Raw genomic sequence first — 20,755 nt, forward strand, 5'->3', positions numbered from 1 at the left:
GTTCACGTCTCCCTGCCGAGCTAGTTTAAACCCTTCCCATCAACACTAGCAAACCCTCCCGCAAGGATGCTGGTCCCGGTTCGATTGCGGTGCAACCCGTCCGACTTGTACAGGCCCCACCACCCCCAGAAACGGTCCCAATGCCTCAGGAATCTAAAGCTCTCCAGCCACGCATTCATCTTCTCTATCCTCCTTTTTCTATACTCACTAGCTTGAGGTCCTGCTTTTTAATCTCTCTCCTAGCTCCCTCTTTCTACTTATGTCATTGGTACCGATATGGACCATGGCCTCTGGCTGTTCACCCTCTCCCTTCAGAATATCTTGCAGCCGCTCGGTGACATCCTTGACCCCACCAGGGAGGCAATATACCATCCTGGAGTCATGTCTACGGCCGCAGAAATGCCTGTCTACTCCCCTGACTATCGAATCCCCTTCCACTATTGCTCTTCCATTCTTCTTCCTCCCCCCCCCCCACCGTGCAGCTGAACCACCCGTGATGCCATGGTCTTGGCTCTGGCTACACTACCAGAGACACCATTGCCCTCACCAGTACTCAGAACAGTACTGATTGGAGAGCGAGATGAACTCAGGGAACTCCTGCACTACCTACCTAGTGCTCCTCTGCTGTCTGGTGATCGCCCACTTCGTCTCTGCCTGCACACTTTTAACTTGCAGACTAACTGGTATTGAAGCACTTTTAAGATGTGCAGCTCACCTTTAAGAGGTGCAGACTAGAGGAGCAGGCTAGTTTTAGGTAAAGCTAGCCTCGCTCGAGCAACACGAACTGCGGCCCCCTGCTGAGCACACTTTCAGCGCTGGACTGTACACTGTAATCATGATGATTAGCAGGCAGCATGAAGTTGACGTGCTGCCTGTGCTTTTTGAATCCGTTATCGAACTTCTAGGCCACTATTTAAATGCAAGTTGTTTTTATTGTTTCTGATCTTCATAGGAATGAACATTTGCGTTTTTGGCACATCTTTTCAACTCTGGGTCAGACAAGTCTCCTGCAAGGTCTCTCAATTTAATGATGCAGCAATGGAAGTCCTGGTGGAGCAAGTGAGGGTCTGAAGATAGGTCCTCTACCCCTCAAATGATAGAAGGTACTCAGGCACACACTGCAGCAGAACTGGTGCCAGAAATATGAATGCTAGAAGCATCATCCTCAAGCTAATTGATCTTTTTCGGACATCAAAGACGAGAACGAAACTTACAATTTCTTTTTATCAGGGTGATCCCTTGTCACAGCACACTTCAAAATATCACAGGCTTCGGAATGAAATAACTGTAATGAGTCATCTCTCACGGCTCAGCACTTACGGTTTACCTGGCAAAATATCACAGTATTGAAATAAAATTAGTTACCTTCAAAGACTCCCCCCAGGATGGTTTGAGACAGGGTCTCTCAGGGTCCATGGTGACTGTATCCATTCTTTTTTGGAAGAGAATCAGCACACAGTCGAGAATCCTCATAATCAGGTGAGGTGGTTTGGCTAATTTCCGCACAGTCGAAATATCAGCTGGCTTGATCGTCTGGGAAGCGAAACATAACTTGTGAATGTAAACTTAATAAATACAGGCAGTTTTCCATTACATTATTCAACAACTGTCCAGCACAACCTTGTATCCAATCAAGTTTTATCTAAGAGTTGCCAGAATATAAACTTTGGACATAGAGATGCAGCGTCTCAATTGGTGGTGTGGTTTCTCAGAGTTATAAGAACATAAGAAATAGGAGCAGGAGTCGGCCATTCAGCCCTTCGAGCCTACTCCACCATTCAATAAGATCATGGCTGATCTTCTACCTCAATTCCACTTTCCTGAATTATCCCCATTGTTATATATGTGGACTTGTATTTACTCTGTACAGCCACCAGAGGACACTTCCCTTGGGGTCCCAAGAGATCCCATAATCCCTTGGGAGCACAGGCTTCACTTGGGAGCACTCTGGAGACCTGCAATAAAAGACTAAGGTCACACTTTACTTTGAGCTCACAAGGTTCAGTCTGACTCTTTCTCCATACACAACAACTGGCGATGAGATACAGATAGCGAACCCAAAGATGCAGAGAACAGTGGGCACCTGGAGAAATTTTCGGAGGGAGATGATTGGGAAACTTTTGTGGAGCAACTCGACTAATACTTTGTGGCCAATGAGCTAGATGGGGAAGAGAACGCTGCCAAACGAAGGGCGATCCTCCTCACTGTCTGTGGGGCACCAATGTATGGCCCCATGAAGAATCCGCTCACTCCAGCGAAACCCACGGAGAAATCATACGACAATTTGTGCACACTGGTCCGAGAGCATTTGAACCCGAAGGAAAGTGTTCTGATGGCGAGGTACCGGTTCTACACCTACAAAAGGTCTGAAGGCCAGGAAGTGGCAAATTATGTCGCCGAGCTAAGACGCCTTGCAGGACATTGCGAATTTGAAGGACATGCTCAGAGATTTTTTCGTACTTGGCATTGGCCACGAAACCATACTTCACAAACTTTTGACTGTAGAGACCCCAACCTTGAGTAAGGCCATAGCGATAGCCCAGGCGTTCATTGCCACTAGTAACAATATGAAGCAAATCTCTCAGCACACAAGTGCTGCTACAAGTACTGTGAACAAAGTGATGTTGTTTTCGAATCATAACTTACAGGGCAGGTCACACATGCCTACAGCTGCACGTCCGCTGATGACTCAAGAGTCCATCATCAAGGGTGATGAATGCAAGGCCATTAACACCTTGTTGGCACTGCGGGGGTGATCATCATTTCCATTCATGCTGATTCAAAGAGTACGTTTGCAAAGGCTGTGGAACAATGGGACACCTCCAACGAGTGTGCAGGCGAACTGAAAAGCCTTTTAAACCTGCAGCCCATCATGAAGCAGAGGAGGACTGATCTACGGAGGATCATGACGAACCAAAGCCTTAGATCGAGGAGGCAGAGGTACATGGGGTGCACACATTCACCACAAATTGTCCCCCGATAATGCTGAATGTTAAGCTAAATGGACTCCCAGTGTCAATAGAGCTGGACACGGGCGCAAGCCAGTCCATCATGGGCAAAAAGACTTTCGAAAGGTTGTGGTGCAACAAGGCCCCAAGGCCAGTCTTAATTCCAGTTCGTACAAAACTAAGAACTTACACAAAGAATTGCGGCAGACGGCATCAGGCGCACCAACGCGAAGACGGAGGCAATCGAGAACGCACCGAGACCACAGAACGTGATGACGCTGCGGTCATTTCTGGAACTCTTGTAACTTCTTACCGAGTCTCAGCACCCTGCTAGGACCATTACATGTCTTACTACGAAAAGGGGGAGAATGGGTTTGGGGCAAAAGCCAAGAAAATGCCTTTGTAAAAGCGAGGAAATTGTTCTGCTCAAACAAATTGCTTGTGTTGTATGATCCATGTAAGCGTTTGGTACGAGCATGTGATGTGTCGTCATATGGCGTTGGGTGTGTATTGCAACAAGCTAACGATTTCGGGAAACTGCAACCGATTGCTGAGAGAGCCGACAGCATGATTGAAAAAGAAGCGTTAGCGTGTGTCTATGGAGTAAAGAAAATGCATCCATACCTGTTTGGGCTAAAATTCGAATTGGAAACTGACCATAAGCCACTTATATCCCTGTTTTCTGAGAGTAAAGGGATAAATACCAACGCATCAGCCCGCATCCAGAGATGGGTGCTCATGTTGTCCGCACACAACTACGCCATCCGCCGCAGGCCAGGCACAGAAAACTGTGCCGATGTTCTCAGTAGGCTGCCATTGCCCACCACGGGGATGGAAATGGCGCAGCCTGCAGATCTAGCCATGGTTATGGAAGCATTTGAGAGTGAGCAATCACCCGTCACTGCCCGGCAGATCAAAACCTGGACAAGCCAGGACCCCTTATTATCTCGAGTCAAAAGCTGTGTGCTTCACGGGAGCTGGTCCAGTGTCTCAGTGGAAATGCAGGAAGAGATAAAGACGTTCCAGCAGCGCGAAGATGAAATGTCTATACAGGCAGACTGCCTTCTGTGGGGCAATCGAGTAGTGGTCCCCAAGAAGGGCAGAGATACCTTCATCAATGACCTCCACAGTACCCACCCAGGCATCGTAACGATGAAAGCGATAGCCAGATCCCACGTGTGGTGGCCCGGTATCGATGCGGACTTAGAGTCCTGCGTTCACAGATGTAATACATGCTCGCAGTTAAGCAATGTACCCAGGGAGGCGCCGCTAAGTTTATGGTCTTGGCCCTCCAAACCGTGGTCTAGGGTACACGTCGACTATGCAGGCCCATTCTTGGGTAAACTGTTCCTTGTGGTTGTAGATGCCTACTCCAAGTGGATTGAATGTGAGATAATGTCTGCTGCCACTACTGAAAGCCTGCGGGCCATGTTTACCACTCACGGCTTACCCGATGCCCTGGTGAGCGACAACGGGCCATGTTTTACCAGTGCTGAGTTCAAAGAATTCATGACTCGTAATGGAATAAAACATGTCACATCTGCCCCGTTTAAACCAGCGTCCAATGGTCAGGCAGAGAGAGCAGTGCAAACCATCAAGCAAGGCTTGAAGAGGATAACTGAAGGCTCACTGCAGATTCGCCTATCCCGAGTCCTGCTTAGCTTCCGCATGAGACCCCACTCACTCACTGGGATCCCACCTGCTGAACTGCTCATGAAAAGAACACTTAAGACAAGGCTCTCGTTAGTTCACCCTGATCTACATGAACAGGTAGAGAGTAGGCGGCTTCAACAAAGTGCATACCATGATAGCGCAAATGTGTCACGTGAGATTGAAATCAATGATCCTGTATTTGTATTAAATTATGGACAAGGTCCCAAGTGGCTTCCCAGCACTGTCGTGGCCAAAGAGGGGAGCAGGGTGTTTTGGGTCAAACTTTCAAATGGACTCATTCACCGGAAATACTTGGACCAAATCAAACTCAGATTCACAGTTATCCTGAGCAACCCACCTTGGACCCTACCTTTTTTGATCCCCCAACACACACCAATGGCAATCGGCACCATGGTTGACCACGAAGCAGAACCCATCATCCATAGCAGCCCAGCAGGCCCAACACACCAGGCAGCCCAGCAAGGCCAGCTGCACAACAGCCCAGCGAGGGCCCAACAAATGATTCAACAACACCAGCTTTCACACCGAGACGATCAACCAGGGCAAGAAGGGCCCCAGATCAACTCACATTGTAAATAGTTACACTATTAACTTTGGGAGGGAATGTTGTTATATATGTGGACTTGTATTTAATCTGTACAGTCACCAGAAGGCTCTTCCCCTGGAGTCCCAAGGGATCCCATAATCCCTTGGGAGCACAGGTATTTAAGAAGGCTTCACAGGTTGGAGAGGCACTCTGGAGACCTGCAATAAAAGACGAAGGTCACAGTTTACTTTGAGCTCACAGTTTTCAGTCTGACTCTTTCTCCATACACAACACCCATATCCGTTGATTCCCTTAATATCCAAACGTTTACCTCTCTGGGGTAGAGAGTTCTAAAGATTCACCACCCTCTGAGTGAAGAAATATCTCCTCATCTCAGTCCTAAATGGCCGACCCCTTATCCTGAGACTGTGACTGCTGGTTCTAAACTTCTCAGCCAGGGGAAACATCTACCTGCATCAACCCTGTCAAACCCTGTAAGAATTTTGTATGCTTCAACAACAACAACAACAACTTGTATTTATATAGCACCCTTAATGTAGTGAAACATCCCAAGGTGCTTCACAGGAGTATTATGGGATGAAAAATTTGACACTGAGCCACATAAGTAGAAAGTGGTGCAGTTGAAGAGGTCTGTTTTAAGGAGCAGCTTGAAGGCAGAAAGAGAAGGAGAGAGGCAGAGAGGTTTAGACAGGGAGTTCCAGAGCTTGGGGCCTAGGCAACAGAAGGCACGGCCGCCAATGGTTGAACAATTATAATCAGGGATGCTCAAGAGGGCAGAATTAGAGGAGCACAGACATCTCGGGGAGGTTGTGGGGCAGGAGGACATTAGAGATAGGGAGGGGTGAGGCCATGGTGGGATTTGAAAATAAGGATCAGAATTCTGAAATCGAGGCGTTGATTAACCAATGTAGGTCAGCGAGCACAGGGGTGATGTGTGAACGGGAATTGGTGTGAGTTAGGACACAGGCCGACGAGTTTTGGATCACCTCTCGTTTACGTAGGGTAGAATGTGGGAGGCCAGCCAGGAGTGCGTTGGAATAGTCAAGTCTAGAGGTAACAAAGTCATGGATGAGAGCTTCATCAGCGGATGAGCTGAGACAAGGGTGGAGACGGGTGAAGTAACAGAAGTGGAAATAGTCGGTCTTAGTTATGCTGCGAATATGTGGTTTAAAGCTCAGCCTACTGTACTCAATCTCTCCTCATAGGACAATCCCCCCATCACAGGAATCAGTCTGGTAAACCTTCTTTGCACTCCCTCCATGGCAAGTATATCCTTCCTTAGGTAAGGAGACCAAAACTGTACACAATGCTCCAGGAGTAGTCTCACCGTGCCCTATATAATTGCAGTAAGTCGTCGTTCCTCTTATACTCAAAGAGGCATCTTGAGGCTGAAATTGCCCCTTTCCTTAAGGCCTGTTACCACCGCAAATCGGCGGCCACACTGCGACATTCGCCTCTAAAAATCTTCGGCCTCCCGGTGGTGCCAAAACCTGTTTTTTCCCGGTGGTCCAGTGAGGCCGTAGCCTTCTGCAATGGCGGTGTGGCTTCCCTTAAAGGGGAAGGCACACTGCTGCTGCCGCCATGTTTTATTTTTGTCGGCCGACTGCCATGTTGACCCGGCAATTATGCCCCCAGGTTCGGCTGGGCTGCCAACAGGCAGCCTTGCTGCCCTCTTGGGTGCCAGGCCACTGGCCCGGCCCAAACCCTCCCTGGTGGCCCAGTGGGCCGAAATTTTAAAATCATGACGGCTCTCCCTTTTAAGTGAAAGGGAGAGCCGTGGTGATGCGGCTTCGTGATGATGTCATTGCAGTGGTCACTCCGCACCGCCCCAATTTCCGCCCCTCCAGTGTTGTCACCGCCCTGTATCCGCCCCTCTCGTGCAATCACCACCCCAATAAAAGCGAGTTCCAGGTCCGAATTAAAAAAACCAACAAAGAGCAGAATTTCGCTTCAGAGGCGACCTCTACTCTAAACTAAATAGTGGGGAGGAGGGTTCAGGTGAGGGGAAATTAAAAAACTCAAAGAGAAAGGAGAAGCTAATAGTGCAAGGTACTGATATGGTTAATGATAACCAGAGTGTAACAGGAAGGGACAGAGCGTATAAACATAAGAGTGCACCAGAAAGAAGAGTCATGGTAGGGAAAAATAGTAAAAAGACAAAATTAAAAGCTTTTTATCTGAATGTACGCAGCATTCGTAAAAAGATAGATGAGTTGACAGCACAAATAGAAATAAATAGATATGATCTGATAGCCATGACAGAAACGTAGTTGCAAGGTGACCAAGGCTGGGAACTGAATATTAGGGTTATTTGACATTTTGGAAGGATAGGCAGAAAGGAAAAGGTGGGGTAGCTCCATTAATAAAGGATGGGATCAGTGCAGTAGTGAGAAATGATACTGACTCAGAAAATCAAGATGTAGAATCAGTTTAGGTGGAGATAAGAAATAATGTGAAAGAAGTCACTGATGGGAATAGTCCATAGGCCTCCTAACTTTAGCTACACTGTAGGACAGAGTATAAATCAAGAAATAATGGAGGCTTGTAAGAATAGTACGTCAATAATCATGGGCGATTTTAATCTTCATATAGATTGGACAAATCATATTGGCAAAGGTACCCTTGAGAACGAGTTCATAGAGTGTATTCGGGATGGTTTCTTAGAACAATACGTTGTGGAACCAACCAGGGAGAAGGCTATTTTAGATCTGGTAATGTGTAATGAGATAGGATTAATTAATGATCTCATAGTAAAGGATCCTCTAGGAAAGAGTGATCACAGAATGTTAGAATTTCAAATTCAGTTTGAGGGTGAGAAACTTAGAACATAAGAAATAATAGCAGGAGTAGGCCATATGTTCCCTCGAGCCTTAAATAAGGAGACCAAAACTGTATGCAGTGCTCTAGGCATGGTCTCACCAATACCCTGTGCAGTTGTAGCAGGACTTCCCTGCTTTTATACTCTATCCCCTTTGCAATAAAGGCCAACATTCCATTTGCCTTCCTGATTACTTGCTGCACCTGCATACAAACATTTTGCGTTTCATGCACAAGGACCCCCAGGTCCCTCTATACTTCAGTATTTTGTAATTTTTCTCGATTTAAATAAAAATGTTACTTTTTTATTTTTTCTGTCAAAGTGGATAACCTCACAGTTTCCCACATTATACTCCATCTGCTAAATTTTTGCTCACTCAGCCTGTCTATATCGCCTTGCAGATTCTTTGTGTCCTCCTCACAATTTGCTTTCCCACAAATCTTTATATCATCAGCAAACTTGGCTACATTACACTCGGTCCCTTCATCCACGTCATGAATATAGATTGTAAATAGTTGAGGCCACAGCACCGATCCCTGCGGCGCCCCACAAGTTACTGATTGCCAACCCAAGAATGAATCATTTATCCCATTCTCTGTTGTCTGTTAGCTAGCCAATCTTCTATCCATGCTATTATATTACTCCCAAACCCGTGAGCTTTTATCTTGTGCAGTAACCTTTTATGTAGCACCTTATCAAATGCCTTCTGTAAATCCAAATACATCGCTTCCACTGGTTCCCCCTTATCCACCCTGCTTGTTACATCCTCAAAGAACTTCAACAAATTTTTCAAACATGATTTCCCTTTCATAAAACCAGGCTGACTCTGCTTGACTGCATTTTGATATTCCAAATGTGCTGCTACTGTTTCCTTAATAATGGACTCTAGCATTTTCCCAACGACAGATTTTATGCTAACTGGTCTATAGTTTCCTGCTTTCTGTCTCCCTCCTTTTTGAAATAGGGGTGTTACATTTGCAGTTTTCCAATCCGCTGGGAACTCTCCAGACTTCAGGGAATTTTGGTTGATTACAACCAATGCATCCACTATCTCTGCAGCCACTTCTTTTAAGATCGTAGAATGCAGGCCCAGGGGACTTGTCCACCTTTAGCTCCATTATTTTACTTGGGTCTCAAACTAGTGGCCTGAACTTAAATAAAGACAATTACTTGGGGATAGCATACAAAAGCAGAGAAGTCCTGCTACAACTGTACAGGGTATTGATGAGGCCACACATGGAGTACTATGCACAGTTTTGGTCTCGTATTTAAGGAAGGATATACTGGCATTGGAGGCTGTTCAGAGAAGATTCACTGGGTTAATTCCGGAGATGAGGGGGTTGACTTATGAGGATAGGTTGAGTAATTTGGCCTGTACACATTGGAGTTCAGAAGAATGAGAGGTGATCTTATCGAAACGTATAAGATAATGAGGGGGCTCGACAAGGTGGTTGCAGAGAGGATATTTCCACTCATAGAGGAAACTAAAACTAGGGGACATAGTCTCAGAATAAGGGACCGCCCATTTAAATTGAGATGAGGAGAAATTTCTTCTCTCAGAGGGTTGTAAATCTATGGAATTCTCTGCCCCAGAGAGTTGTGGAGGCTAGATCATTGACTATATTTAAGGCAGAGATAAACAGATTTTTGAGCGATAAGGGAGTAAAGGGTTATGGGGAACGGGCAGGGAAGTGGAGCTGAGTCCATGATCGGATCAGCCATTATCTTATTAAATGGCGGAGCAGGCTCGAGGGGCCAAATGGCCTACTCCTGCTCTTATTTCTTATGTTCTTATATTCTTACAAAGGTATGAAGACAGATTTGGCTGAAGTGGAGTGGGAAAAGTGATTAAAGGGTAAGACGGTAGAAAAGCAGTGGCAGACATTTAAGGAGATAGTTGATAATTCTCAGCAAAGATATATTTCAGTGAGTAAGAAAGGGGCCGAAATCGCTCACTGCTGGAAATGCTGCGCACCTACCCTGTTTCAGATATTTTTACCGGCGCGATTGATGCGAATATAACAGTAGGGAAGTCTTGCTACAACTATACAGGGCTTTGGTGAGACCACACCTGGAGTACTGCGTACAGTTTTAGTCTTATTTAAGCAGGGATATACTTGCATTGGAGGCCGTTCAGAGAAGGTTCACTTGGTTGATTACTGAGATGAGGGGGTTGTCTGATGAAGATAAGTTGAGCAGGTTGGGCCTATACTCATTGGAGTTTAGAAGAATGAGAAGTGATCTTATTGAAACGTATAAGATTGTGGACAGGGTAGATGCAGAGAGAATGCTTCCCCTTGTAGATGAATCTCGAACTAAGGGGCATAGTTTCAGAATAAAGGATCGCACATTTAAAATGGGGATGAGGAGGAATTTCTTCTCTCAGAGGGCCATGAATCTTTGGAATTCTCTACCCCAGAGAACTGTGGAAGTTGGGTCATTGAATATATTTGAAGTAGAGTTAGTTACTTTTTTGAACGACAGGGGAGTCAAGGGTTATAGTGAACAGGCAGGAAAGTGGAGTTGAGGCAATGATTAGATCAGCCATGATCATATTGAATGGTAGAGCAGGCTCGAGGGGCCAAATTACCTACTCCTGCTCCTATTTCTTATGTTTTTATGTATTCTCTGTTTTGTATCCATTAGTGAATCCTCAATTCATGCTAGTATATTACCACCAATAGAGGAGCCCTAATTTTGTTTAATGACCTCTTGCGTGGCATCTTATCGAATGCGTTCTGAAAATTCAAATATACCACATCAACTGGTTACCCCTTATCTATTCTGGTAGTTATAACCTCAAAATACTCCAACAGATTTGTCAAACATGATTTCCCTTTCATAAATCCATGTTGACTCTACCCAATCCTATTATTATTTTCTAAGTGCCCTGTTATCACATCCTTAATAATAGATTCAAGCATGTCCCTACTACTGATGTCAGGCTAACTGGTTTGTAGTTCCCCATTTTCTCTCTCCCTCTTTTCTTAAATAGCGGGATTACATTTGCTACCTTCCAATCTGCGGCAACCTTTCTAGAATCTATGCAATTTTGGAAGGTGACAACCAATCCATCCACTATCTCCATAGCCACCTCTTTCAAAACCCTAGGATGTAGGCCATCAGGTCTAGGGAATTTATCGGCTTTCAGTCCCATTAATTTCTCCCGCACTATTTTTTTTACTAATACTAATTTCTTTCAGTTCCTCATTCTCTCTAGACCCTTGGTTCTCCACTATTTCTGGGAGGTTTTGCGTGTCTTCTGTGAAGCCAAACATAACGTATTTATTTAATTTCTCTGCCATTTCCTTATTCCCCATTATAATTTCTCCTGTCTCAGTCTGTAGGGGACCCACATTTATTTTCACTAATCTTTTCCTTTTTACATACCTATAGACGCTTTTACAGTCTGTTTTTATGTCTCTGGCTAGTTTACTCTCATATTCTATTTTCCCTTTCTTGATCAATTTCTTGGTCCTTCTTTGCTGAATTCTAAAATCCTCCCAATCCTCAGGCTTACTGCTCCTTTTGGCATCATTATAAGTCTCTTCCTTTGATCTAATACTATCTTTAACTTCTCTTGTTAGCCACGGTTGGACCACTTTTCTTGTGGGTTTTTTCTGCCTTAAAGGAATGTATATTTGTTGCAAATTATGTATTAATTCTTTAAATCCTAGTCATTGTTTGTCTACTGTCATACCTTTTAATGTAGTTTCCCCAATCTACCTTTGCCAACTCTCCCCTTATACCTACATAGTTTTCTTTGTTTGGATTTAAGACCCTAGTTTTTGATTTAACTAAATCACTTTCAAACTTAATATAAAATTCTGCATATTGTGTCAGTCTTCCCTCAGGGCAACTTTACTACAAGGTTATTAATTAACCCTTTCTCAATGCACAATACGAGATCTAAAATAGCGTGTGCTCTAGTTGGTTCCTCAACATACTGATCTAAAAAACTATCTTGTATACATTTCATGAATTCGTCCTCCACACTATTACTGCATATTTGGTTTGCCCAGTCTATATGTAGATTAAAGTCCCCCATGATTACCGTATTACCCTTTTTACATGCGCCTCTAATTTCCTGATTTATTATCTGCCCTAGATTACAACTACTGTTTGGGGGTCTGTAAACAAATCTGCGGCTGTGCAGCTGAAGTCACAGTCCTCATTGTTTTCAATGGAGCCACTCTGGGATGCGTGGGCAGCTCACTATTAGTGATGTTACAGGGCACCCCAATAGATAAGGAGGGGAGGAAATCTGGAAGAAAAACGTAAGGAAGAAAATAGGGAGGGATGCTTTTTATTGACAGTAGGTGCCCAATTATACAGTGAATAATGCTTATCAAAGACAAAAACAGAAAGTACTGAACATACATGGCTGTACTAGTGTTCTCTCTGACAAAAAAATCATTTGAATTATACTTCCCAACATCCTCATCAAATGGAGAGAAAATCATGCTGAGATTTTGGGCTCAATTTTCCCTAGTATTTGCTCCGTTTGTTTTGGAGTAGGCTGCTTTTTCTGGCCTAACTTAAAAATCCCCAGTTTCCCCAATCAATTTGCACCAGTGTAACTCACTGAGTTACCTTTTTTGTGGTAAGTTTTTTTTTTCTCAAAAGGGGGTTTTACCAGTCACCTACACCAATTCTGGCCACTTAGGCAACTTTGGCCAGCTAATATTTACTCCATTTTTACTTAGGCCAGCGTATTTGGCCACTCAAGAAAACCCTTGCGGACAGTTAAAGAAATCAGCGCAGGTAAGGAAATCCGCGCAGGTAGATACAGCAGATGCTTGGACAGCAGCAGCAGGAAAGTTAAGAGAGAAGGGGAGAGAGAGGTGAGGGAGGAAGAGAGAGGTGGGGGAGGGAGAGGGGGTGGGGGGAAGTCTTTGACCCGGGAGGGAGGAGACCACTTGGCCTGGGCTAGGGGCAGGAGAACGCCTTTGGCCATTGCTAGGGGCGGGGGAGCAGACCGGGAGGCTGAAGGCAGGGCAGGTAGGTGGGGGGATGAGGAAAAAATCAACCAGGATTCCTTTACCTGATGGCTATTCAGCAATCCCTGTTGGAAATGTGCATGTGTGGATATTGAGGCTAGGTCAGGATGCACTCAACCAGCAAGTAGCTGATGCTTTCGGCTCATGCAAGACGAATGAACATGGGACAGGCCACTGGGGAGGTAGATCTGTACCCCAGCAGGCACTGGAGCCATCAGGGGAGGAGGGAGAGGGAGCTGCCATCTAACCCTTTCTCATTTCAATCTGACTTGCATTTATAGGGCCCAAGTTTCCACATGATTTGCGCCTGATTTTTAGGAGCAACTGGTGGAAAACGGACTATCTTAGAAATCGCAATTCTCCACATTTTTTTTCTGCAGTTCTAGTCAGGTAGAACAGTTCTACTTTGGAACAGAATTTTTTCTTCAAAAGGGGTGGACGTGTCCGGCCACTGACGCCTGATTTCAAAGTTTCCACAGTGAAAACGTACTCCAAACTAAGTTAGAATGGAGCAAGTGAAGATTTTTGTAGAACTGAAAAAACCTGTTCTACACATTAAAAAATCAGGCGCAGGTTACAAATTAGGCGTCCAGAACGAGGTGGGGGGGGAAGGGAAGTCATTAAATTCTACAATAAATCCTTATTTATACTTCTACAAATATTATACAAATAAATCCAACCTGAATAAAAATTTATAAGCAAAGAAAAGATTAAATAAACCATCTTCCTACCTGTGTGAAAGTGCTTCAGGCACGGAGAATTCTGCAGGAAGCCTGAGATGTCCGTTCTTCCCGCGGGGGGGGGGGGGGGGGGGGAGGAGGAGGCGCCCGTTCTTCCCGCGGGGCGGGAGGAGGCGCCCGTTCTTCCCGCGGGGTGGGGGGAGGAGGCGCCCGTTCTTGCCGCGCGGGGGGGGAGGAGGCGCCCGTTCTTTCCCGCGGGGGGGGGGACGAGGCGCCCGTTCTTCCCGCGGGGCGGGAGGAGGCGCCCGTTCTTCCCGCGGGGTGGGGGGAGGAGGCGCCCGTTCTTGCCGCGCGGGGGGGGGGGGGGAGGAGGCGCCCGTTCTTTCCCGCGGGGGGGGGGACGAGGCGCCCGTTCTTTCCCGCGGGGGGGGGGACGAGGCGCCCGTTCTTCCCGCGGGGGGGGGGGGGGGAGGAGGCGCCCGTTCTTTCCCGCGGGGGGGGGGACGAGGCGCCCGTTCTTCCCGCGGGGCGGGAGGAGGCGCCCGTTCTTCCCGCGGGGTGGGGGGAGGAGGCGCCCGTTCTTGCCGCGGGGGGGGGGGGGGGAGGAGGCGCCCGTTCTTGCCGCGCGGGGGGGGGAGGAGGCGCCCGTTCTTGCCGCGGGGGGGGGGGGGGGAGGAGGCGCCCGTTCTTGCCGCGCGGGGGGGGAGGAGGCGCCCGTTCTTCCCGCGGGGGGGGGAGGAGGCGCCCGTTCTTTCCCGCGGGGGGGGGGGGAGGAGGCGCCCGTTTTTCCGCGGGGGGGAGGGGGGAAGTAGACAGTGAGAAGGCTGCAAGTGCTGATGGCAATGTGCTTTTATTAAAAAATGTTTAAAAATTAAACAGCTACAAAGAGCTACAAAAATGGCCGAGTGTCAATATTTTTTTCACACTGAGCATGCGCGAATGCTCCAACGCGCATGCGCAGCGTTGCCGGCAGGAAAAAAAATAATTTAAATAGTACCCGCCCCCTCCCACTTACAAAATCGGCGCGAGTGTAGGCTCCGCCCCCCTGGGTGCCGTGCCAGGCAGACAAGGAGTTGCAGAACGCCCCAGAATCGCGAGCTTTTTTTAGGCGCCGTTTTAGGCGCGAAAAATGGGCGCCCAGCTCGGAGGGGCGCCCGTTTTTTATCGTGTGGAAACTTGGGCCCATAGAGTGTATTTTACACAGGAGCTGCCCTAAATGGTTCACGCAATTAATTCCTTTTTACTTAAATTCCGGGCCAAAAGGACCCTGCACACACTGGCCCGCTGTGTTCTCGGGCCAAAATCTTTTGGCCCGGTAAGAACATAAGAAATAGGAACAGGAGTAAGCCATACGGTCCCTCGAGCCTGCTCCGCCATTCAATAAGATCATGGCTGATCTGATCATGGACTCAGCTCCACTTCCCTGCCCGCTCCCCATAACCCCTTATCCCCTTATCGTTTAAGAAGCTGTCTATTTCTGTCTTAAATCCATTCAATGTCTCAGCTTCCACAGCTCTCTGAGGCAGCGAATTCCACAGATTTACAACCCTCTGAGAGAAGAAATTTCTCCTCATCTCAGTTTTAAATGGGCGGCCCCTTATTCTAAGATCATGCCCCCTAGTTCTAGTCTCCCCCATCAGTGGAAACATCCTCTCTGCCTCCACTTTGTCAAGCCTCCTCATAATCTTATACGTTTCGATAAGATCACCTCTCATTCCTCTGAATTCCAATGAGTAGAGGCCCAACCTCCTCAACCTTTCCTCATAAGTCAACCCTGTCATCTCCGAAATCAAGCTTGTGAACAAGCGGGCCGGTGCGGGGTTCTTTCGGCCCAGAAGGCAGCAGCTTCAGTTTCCAGTCCAGTCTCTACCCTACTTTAGTTTCTAGCCTCAGCCTTCTGAGCGTCCCTAGTTACCCTAACAACATCAGTTTTTGGCGCAGATCTTAAGCTCCACCCACAAAGCTTAAGGCCAATCTGCGCTGCTCCAAATTCAAAGTTAATTCTGGCGAAACTTGGATTTTTTTTTGGCGTATATGGACCACTAAAAAATCGTACGTAATTCTTCAACTGCGCCAGAAATCACCCATGTGGAAAATTGAGCCTACAGTTTCCTTGATATTGGTCACTCTCTCGAAATTGTTTTTTTAATGTCCTCTGTCCTCCACGGTCTTGGCTGTTTCCCTGACCTGGCTCTCACTTTTGCCCATCAGGAGGCCTGTACACTCTACATCACGGCCTCCAACTGTCAGCATAGCGAATCCCTGCCTCAGGCAGCGTGCCGCAATGTATTTGTTTTGGAAGGAAGGAAGGATTGGAAACACCCAGAAATGGCGAGACGTTGCGTATTAACGGGGCAAAATTGCCCCAGGCCCCAATTGGGGCCGAGAATCTTCTGGGGCTGGGACTTTTATAGCCCGGCCAGGAAGTCCCGCCTTCGACGTGGCATTGGGCCTTATGCCCCTCAAAGGAAGCGGAGCTTCCTTTGGAGGGCGCTCCCGGGGCGATAGCGAGTCAATTAAAGGGAAGGGTCATTGCGCACTCTGCGCGGCCCGTTGGTGGCCGCCACTGGGTCACCAGGGACGTGTGAGACCGGGCCAGCAGCCCGGCACCCAAGCTGGAGTGCCGGGCTGCATGATGGCAGCCCAGTCCATGCTAGCGCCGCCATGGTCGGTCCGACCCAAGAGTCAACCGACCAAACCTTCGGGACAATTTTCCAGGTGGTGGTCCTTTCCCCAGGCAAAAACTGGTTGCGCCCCATTAGTGCCCTGGAGGGGCAATTTTGGCCCCAATGTCTGTACCATTTTCTTCTGGTCTCATTTTCAATTTGTAAATAAACGTCTTAATTTACATTGAAATATTTTACTCAATTATAACCGTTAATTATTATTTTAATATTTTACCATTAGATTTTGTAATTTATAATTTCAATTTTTCATTGACTTGTTATACTGGATTACATTTCTAATGATTACTGTTATTTTCAAATACTTCTAATTATGGGGAGGTTGGCTTTTGAAATGACAAGTCAATGTGGGAGCATCAAGGGCAAATAGTCCCAAGTTAGCTTCAGCTGGGACACAATGTAGTAGACATTGACAATTGGCTACATATGAATGACTGTCTCCTTAACAATACCCTGAAATCCCTCCTGTATCAATTAGTTGAAATACTCACATTCAAAGCAGCCTCTGCAGCATCGAGTGCTGGCTTTGCAGCTAATAGTGTGCCCTCTGCTATATTTTTGTCCACTTCTATTTCATCCACAATCTTCTGGGACTTATTTTTTACGATCAGGACTTCATTCTTGACCAGCTCTGCTGCCTGTGCACTCACTGTCACCTCCCTTAGCACCTGCAGGAAGTCATATTGAGAGAAGGACATGAAAAATATTTTGGATATTGTTACTCGGTATGATGCTTCAGTTAATGACATTTTGAAATCCAGGTTTCATTATCAACCTGATATTTGGCTGCAAGTGCACCACTGCTGCTCACCAACTCTGGCTGGTGCAATATTGGGAGGCCCGAAGGCCGAGCTCTGGCAGCTTGGCCTGCTCTACTTGGCCCGACAAAAATAATTTAAGACTTACTGTCTTTGCTTCTCTTTGGCTGTACTGCCAGGTAGGATTGAGCAGTTGTCTTTTAAAATAGCAATCGGGGTCATATGACTCCAGATTTGCAGATTAAAAGGGCCTACTGCCTGAAACAGGTGAGCTCTCTGGCCACTCAGCGGAAGGCCCCATTCAGGATGCCAGATTGGGACCGGGAATGCATCGACCACCCGTTATATACGCAATTGGTCGAGGTGAATGTCGGGAGATTTATCCACCATCGTCTGTCATGCCACTGACAAAAGTTAAAATCAGCCCGGTTGAGTTCTTGATTTCAACTGTGTCACCTCGTGGGGTGGGGTGGGGGGTCAGGGCGGTGGGAACCGTTGAACAGAAGTTACAGGGAGGCACAGATACTTCCATACATGGACAGACAGAACACGAGAGGGAATGCCCAGGACATCTGTAGCAGCTTCTAGTCCAGAAGTTGCATGCAGAGCATTGCTAGCAATGATGTGACAGGTAGGTGTTGAATTCCTTATCTGGGACATGGAAACATAGAAACATAGAAAATAGGTGCAGGAGTAGGCCATTCGGCCCTTCGAGCCTGCACCACCATTCAATAAGATCATGGCTGATCACTCCCTCAGTACCCCTTTCCTGCTTTCTCTCCATACCCCTTGATCGCCTTAGCCGAAAGGGCCATATCTAACTCCCTCTTGAATATATCCAATGAACTGGCATCAACAACTCTCTGCGGCAGGGAATTCCACAGGTTAACAACTCTCTGAGTGAAGAAGTTTCTCCTCATCTCAGTCCTAAATGGCCTACCCGTTATCCTAAGGCTATGTCCTCTGGTTCTGGACTTCCCCAACATCGGGAACATTCTTCCCGCATCTAACCTGTCCAGTCCCGTCAGAATCTTATACGTTTCTATGAGATCCCTTCTCATCCTTCTAAACTCCAGTGAATAAAGGCCCAGTTGATCCAGTCTCTCCTCATATGACAGTCCAGCCATCCCTGAAATTAGTCTGGTGAGCCTTCGCTGCACTCCCTCAATAGCAAGAATGTCCTTCCTCAGATTAGGAGACCAAAACTGAACACAATATTTCAGGTGAGGCCTCACTAAGGCCCTGTACAACTGCAGTAAGTCCTCCCTGCTCCAACTCAAATCCCCTAGCTATGAAGGCCAACATACCATTTGCCTTCTTCACCGCCTGTTGTACCTGCACGCCAACCTTCAATGACTGATGAACCATGACACCCAGGTCTCGTTGCACCTCCACTTTTCCTAATCTGCTGCCATTCAGATAATATTCTGCCTTCGTGTTTTTGCCCCCAAAATGGATAACCTCACATTTATCCACATTATACTGCATCTGCCATGCATTTGCCCACTCACCTAACCTGTCCAAGTCACCCTGCAGCCTCTTAGCGTCCCCCTCACAGCTCACACTGCCACCCATTTTAGTGTCATCTGCTAACTTGGAGATATTACACTCAATTCCTTCATCCAAATCGTTAATGTATATTGTAAAGAGCTGGGGTTCCAGCACTGAGCCCTGCAGCACTCCACTAGTCACTGCCTGCCATTCTGAAAAGGACCCGTTTATCCTGACTCTCTGCTTCCTGTCTGCCAACCAGTTCTCTATCCACGTCAGTACATTACCCCCAATACCATGCACTTTGACTTTGCATACCAATCTCTTGTGCGGGACATTGTCAAAGGCCTTTTGAAAGTCCAAATACACCACATCCACTGGTTCTCCCTTGTCCACTCTGCTAGTTACATCCTCAAAAAATTCCAGAAGATTCGTCAAGCATGATTTTCCTTTCATAAATCCATGCTGACTTGGTCCGATCCTGTCACTGATTTCCAAATGCACTGCTATTTCATCCTTTATGATTGATTCCAACTGATGTCAGGCTAACCGGTCTATAATTACCCGTTTTCTCTCTCCCTCCTTTTTTAAAAAAGTGGTGTTACATTAGCTACACTCCAATCCATAGGAACTGATCCAGAGTTGATAGACTGTTGGAAAATGATCACCAATGCATCCACTATTTCTAGGGCCACTTCCTTAAGTACACTGGGATGCAGGCTCCGGGGATTTATCAGCCTTCAATCCCATCAATTTCCCTAACACAATTTCCTACCTAATAAGGATATCCTTCAGTTCCTCCTTCTCACTCGGCCCACTGTCCCCCAGTACATTCGGAAGGTTATTTGTGTCTTCCTTCGTGAAGACAGAACTGAAGTATTTGTTCAATTTGTCCGCCATTTCTTTGTTCCCCATTATAAATTCACCTGAATCCGACTGCAAGGGACCTACATTTGTCTTCACTAATCTTTTTCTCTTCACATATTTATAGAAGCTTTTGCAGTCAGTTTTTATGTTCCCTGCAAGCTTCCTCTCGTACTCTATTTTCCCCCTCTCAATTAAATCCTTAGTCCTCCTCTGTTGAATTCTAAATGTCTCCCAGTCCTCAGGTTTGTTACTTTTTCTAGCCAATTTATATGCCTCTTCCTTGGTTTTAACACTATCCTTAATTTCCCTTGTTAGCCACGGTTGAGCCCCCTTCCCAGTTTTATTTTTACTCCAGACAGGGATGGACAATTGCTGAAGTTCATCCATGTGATCTATAAATGTTTGCCATTGCTTATCCACCGTCAACCCTTTAAGTATCCTTTGCCAGTCTATTCTAGCCAATTCACACCTCATACCGTCGAAGTTACCTATCCTTGCGTTCAGGACCCTAGTTTCCGAATTAACGGTGTTAACTCTCCTCTTAATCAAGAATTCTACCATATTATGGTCACTCTTCTCGAAGCGGCCTCGCACAACAAGATTGCTAAATAGTCCCTTCTCATTTCACATCACCCAGTCTAGGATGGCCAGCTCTCTAGTTGGCTCCTCGACATATTGGTCGAGAAAACCATGCCTAATTCACTCCAGGAAATCCTCCTTCACCGCATTACTACCAGTTTGGTTAGCCCAATCAATATGTAGATTAAAGTCGCCCATAATAACTGCTGTTCCTTTATTGCACACATCCCTTATTTCTTGTTTGATGCTGTCCGCAAGCTCACTACTACTGTTTGGTGGTCTGTACACAACTCCCACCAGTGGTTTCTGCCCTTTGGTATTCCGCAGCTCCACCCATACCAATTCCACATCATCCAGGCTAATATCCCTCCTTACTATTGCATTAATTTCCTCTTTAACCAGCAATGCCACCCCAACTCCTTTTCCTCTCTGCCTATCCTTCCTAAATGTTGAAGAAAAGAAAATAATAAATGGCGAGGGAGAACATGTGTTTTCTGAAATTTCCCCATAATTATACAAATTATGGGCTCAATTTTCCCCAGTAATTTGCGCCTTATTTTGGCGTGCGTCGCTTTTTTTGGCGTAAGTCAAAAAGTTAAAGATTCCCCAAGGAATGTGTGCCAGTGTAACTCAATTAGTTCCAATTTTTTTAGGTTCGTTTTCTTTTGCGTCATAGTAACCTGATGTCTGCGGCAGGTTTTGTGAATTA

General features: G+C 46.5%; 1 protein-coding gene across 1 annotated transcript in view; it reads right to left on the reverse strand.

Annotated features, from left to right (window-relative positions):
- Positions 1-20,755, reverse strand: part of LOC139266712 (dynein axonemal heavy chain 8-like) — a 2,132,242-nt gene that overhangs the window by 231,016 nt on the left and 1,880,471 nt on the right. Inside the window, exons 74-75 of the mRNA XM_070884298.1 lie at positions 16,843-17,019; positions 1,366-1,533 (exon numbers count right to left, since the gene is read on the reverse strand). Coding sequence (XP_070740399.1) covers positions 1,366-1,533; positions 16,843-17,019 — 345 coding nt within the window. The remainder of the gene's footprint in view (positions 1-1,365; positions 1,534-16,842; positions 17,020-20,755) is intronic.

This window comes from Pristiophorus japonicus, chromosome 7 (assembly GCF_044704955.1).
Source record: "Pristiophorus japonicus isolate sPriJap1 chromosome 7, sPriJap1.hap1, whole genome shotgun sequence".
Taxonomy (NCBI): domain Eukaryota; kingdom Metazoa; phylum Chordata; class Chondrichthyes; family Pristiophoridae; genus Pristiophorus; species Pristiophorus japonicus.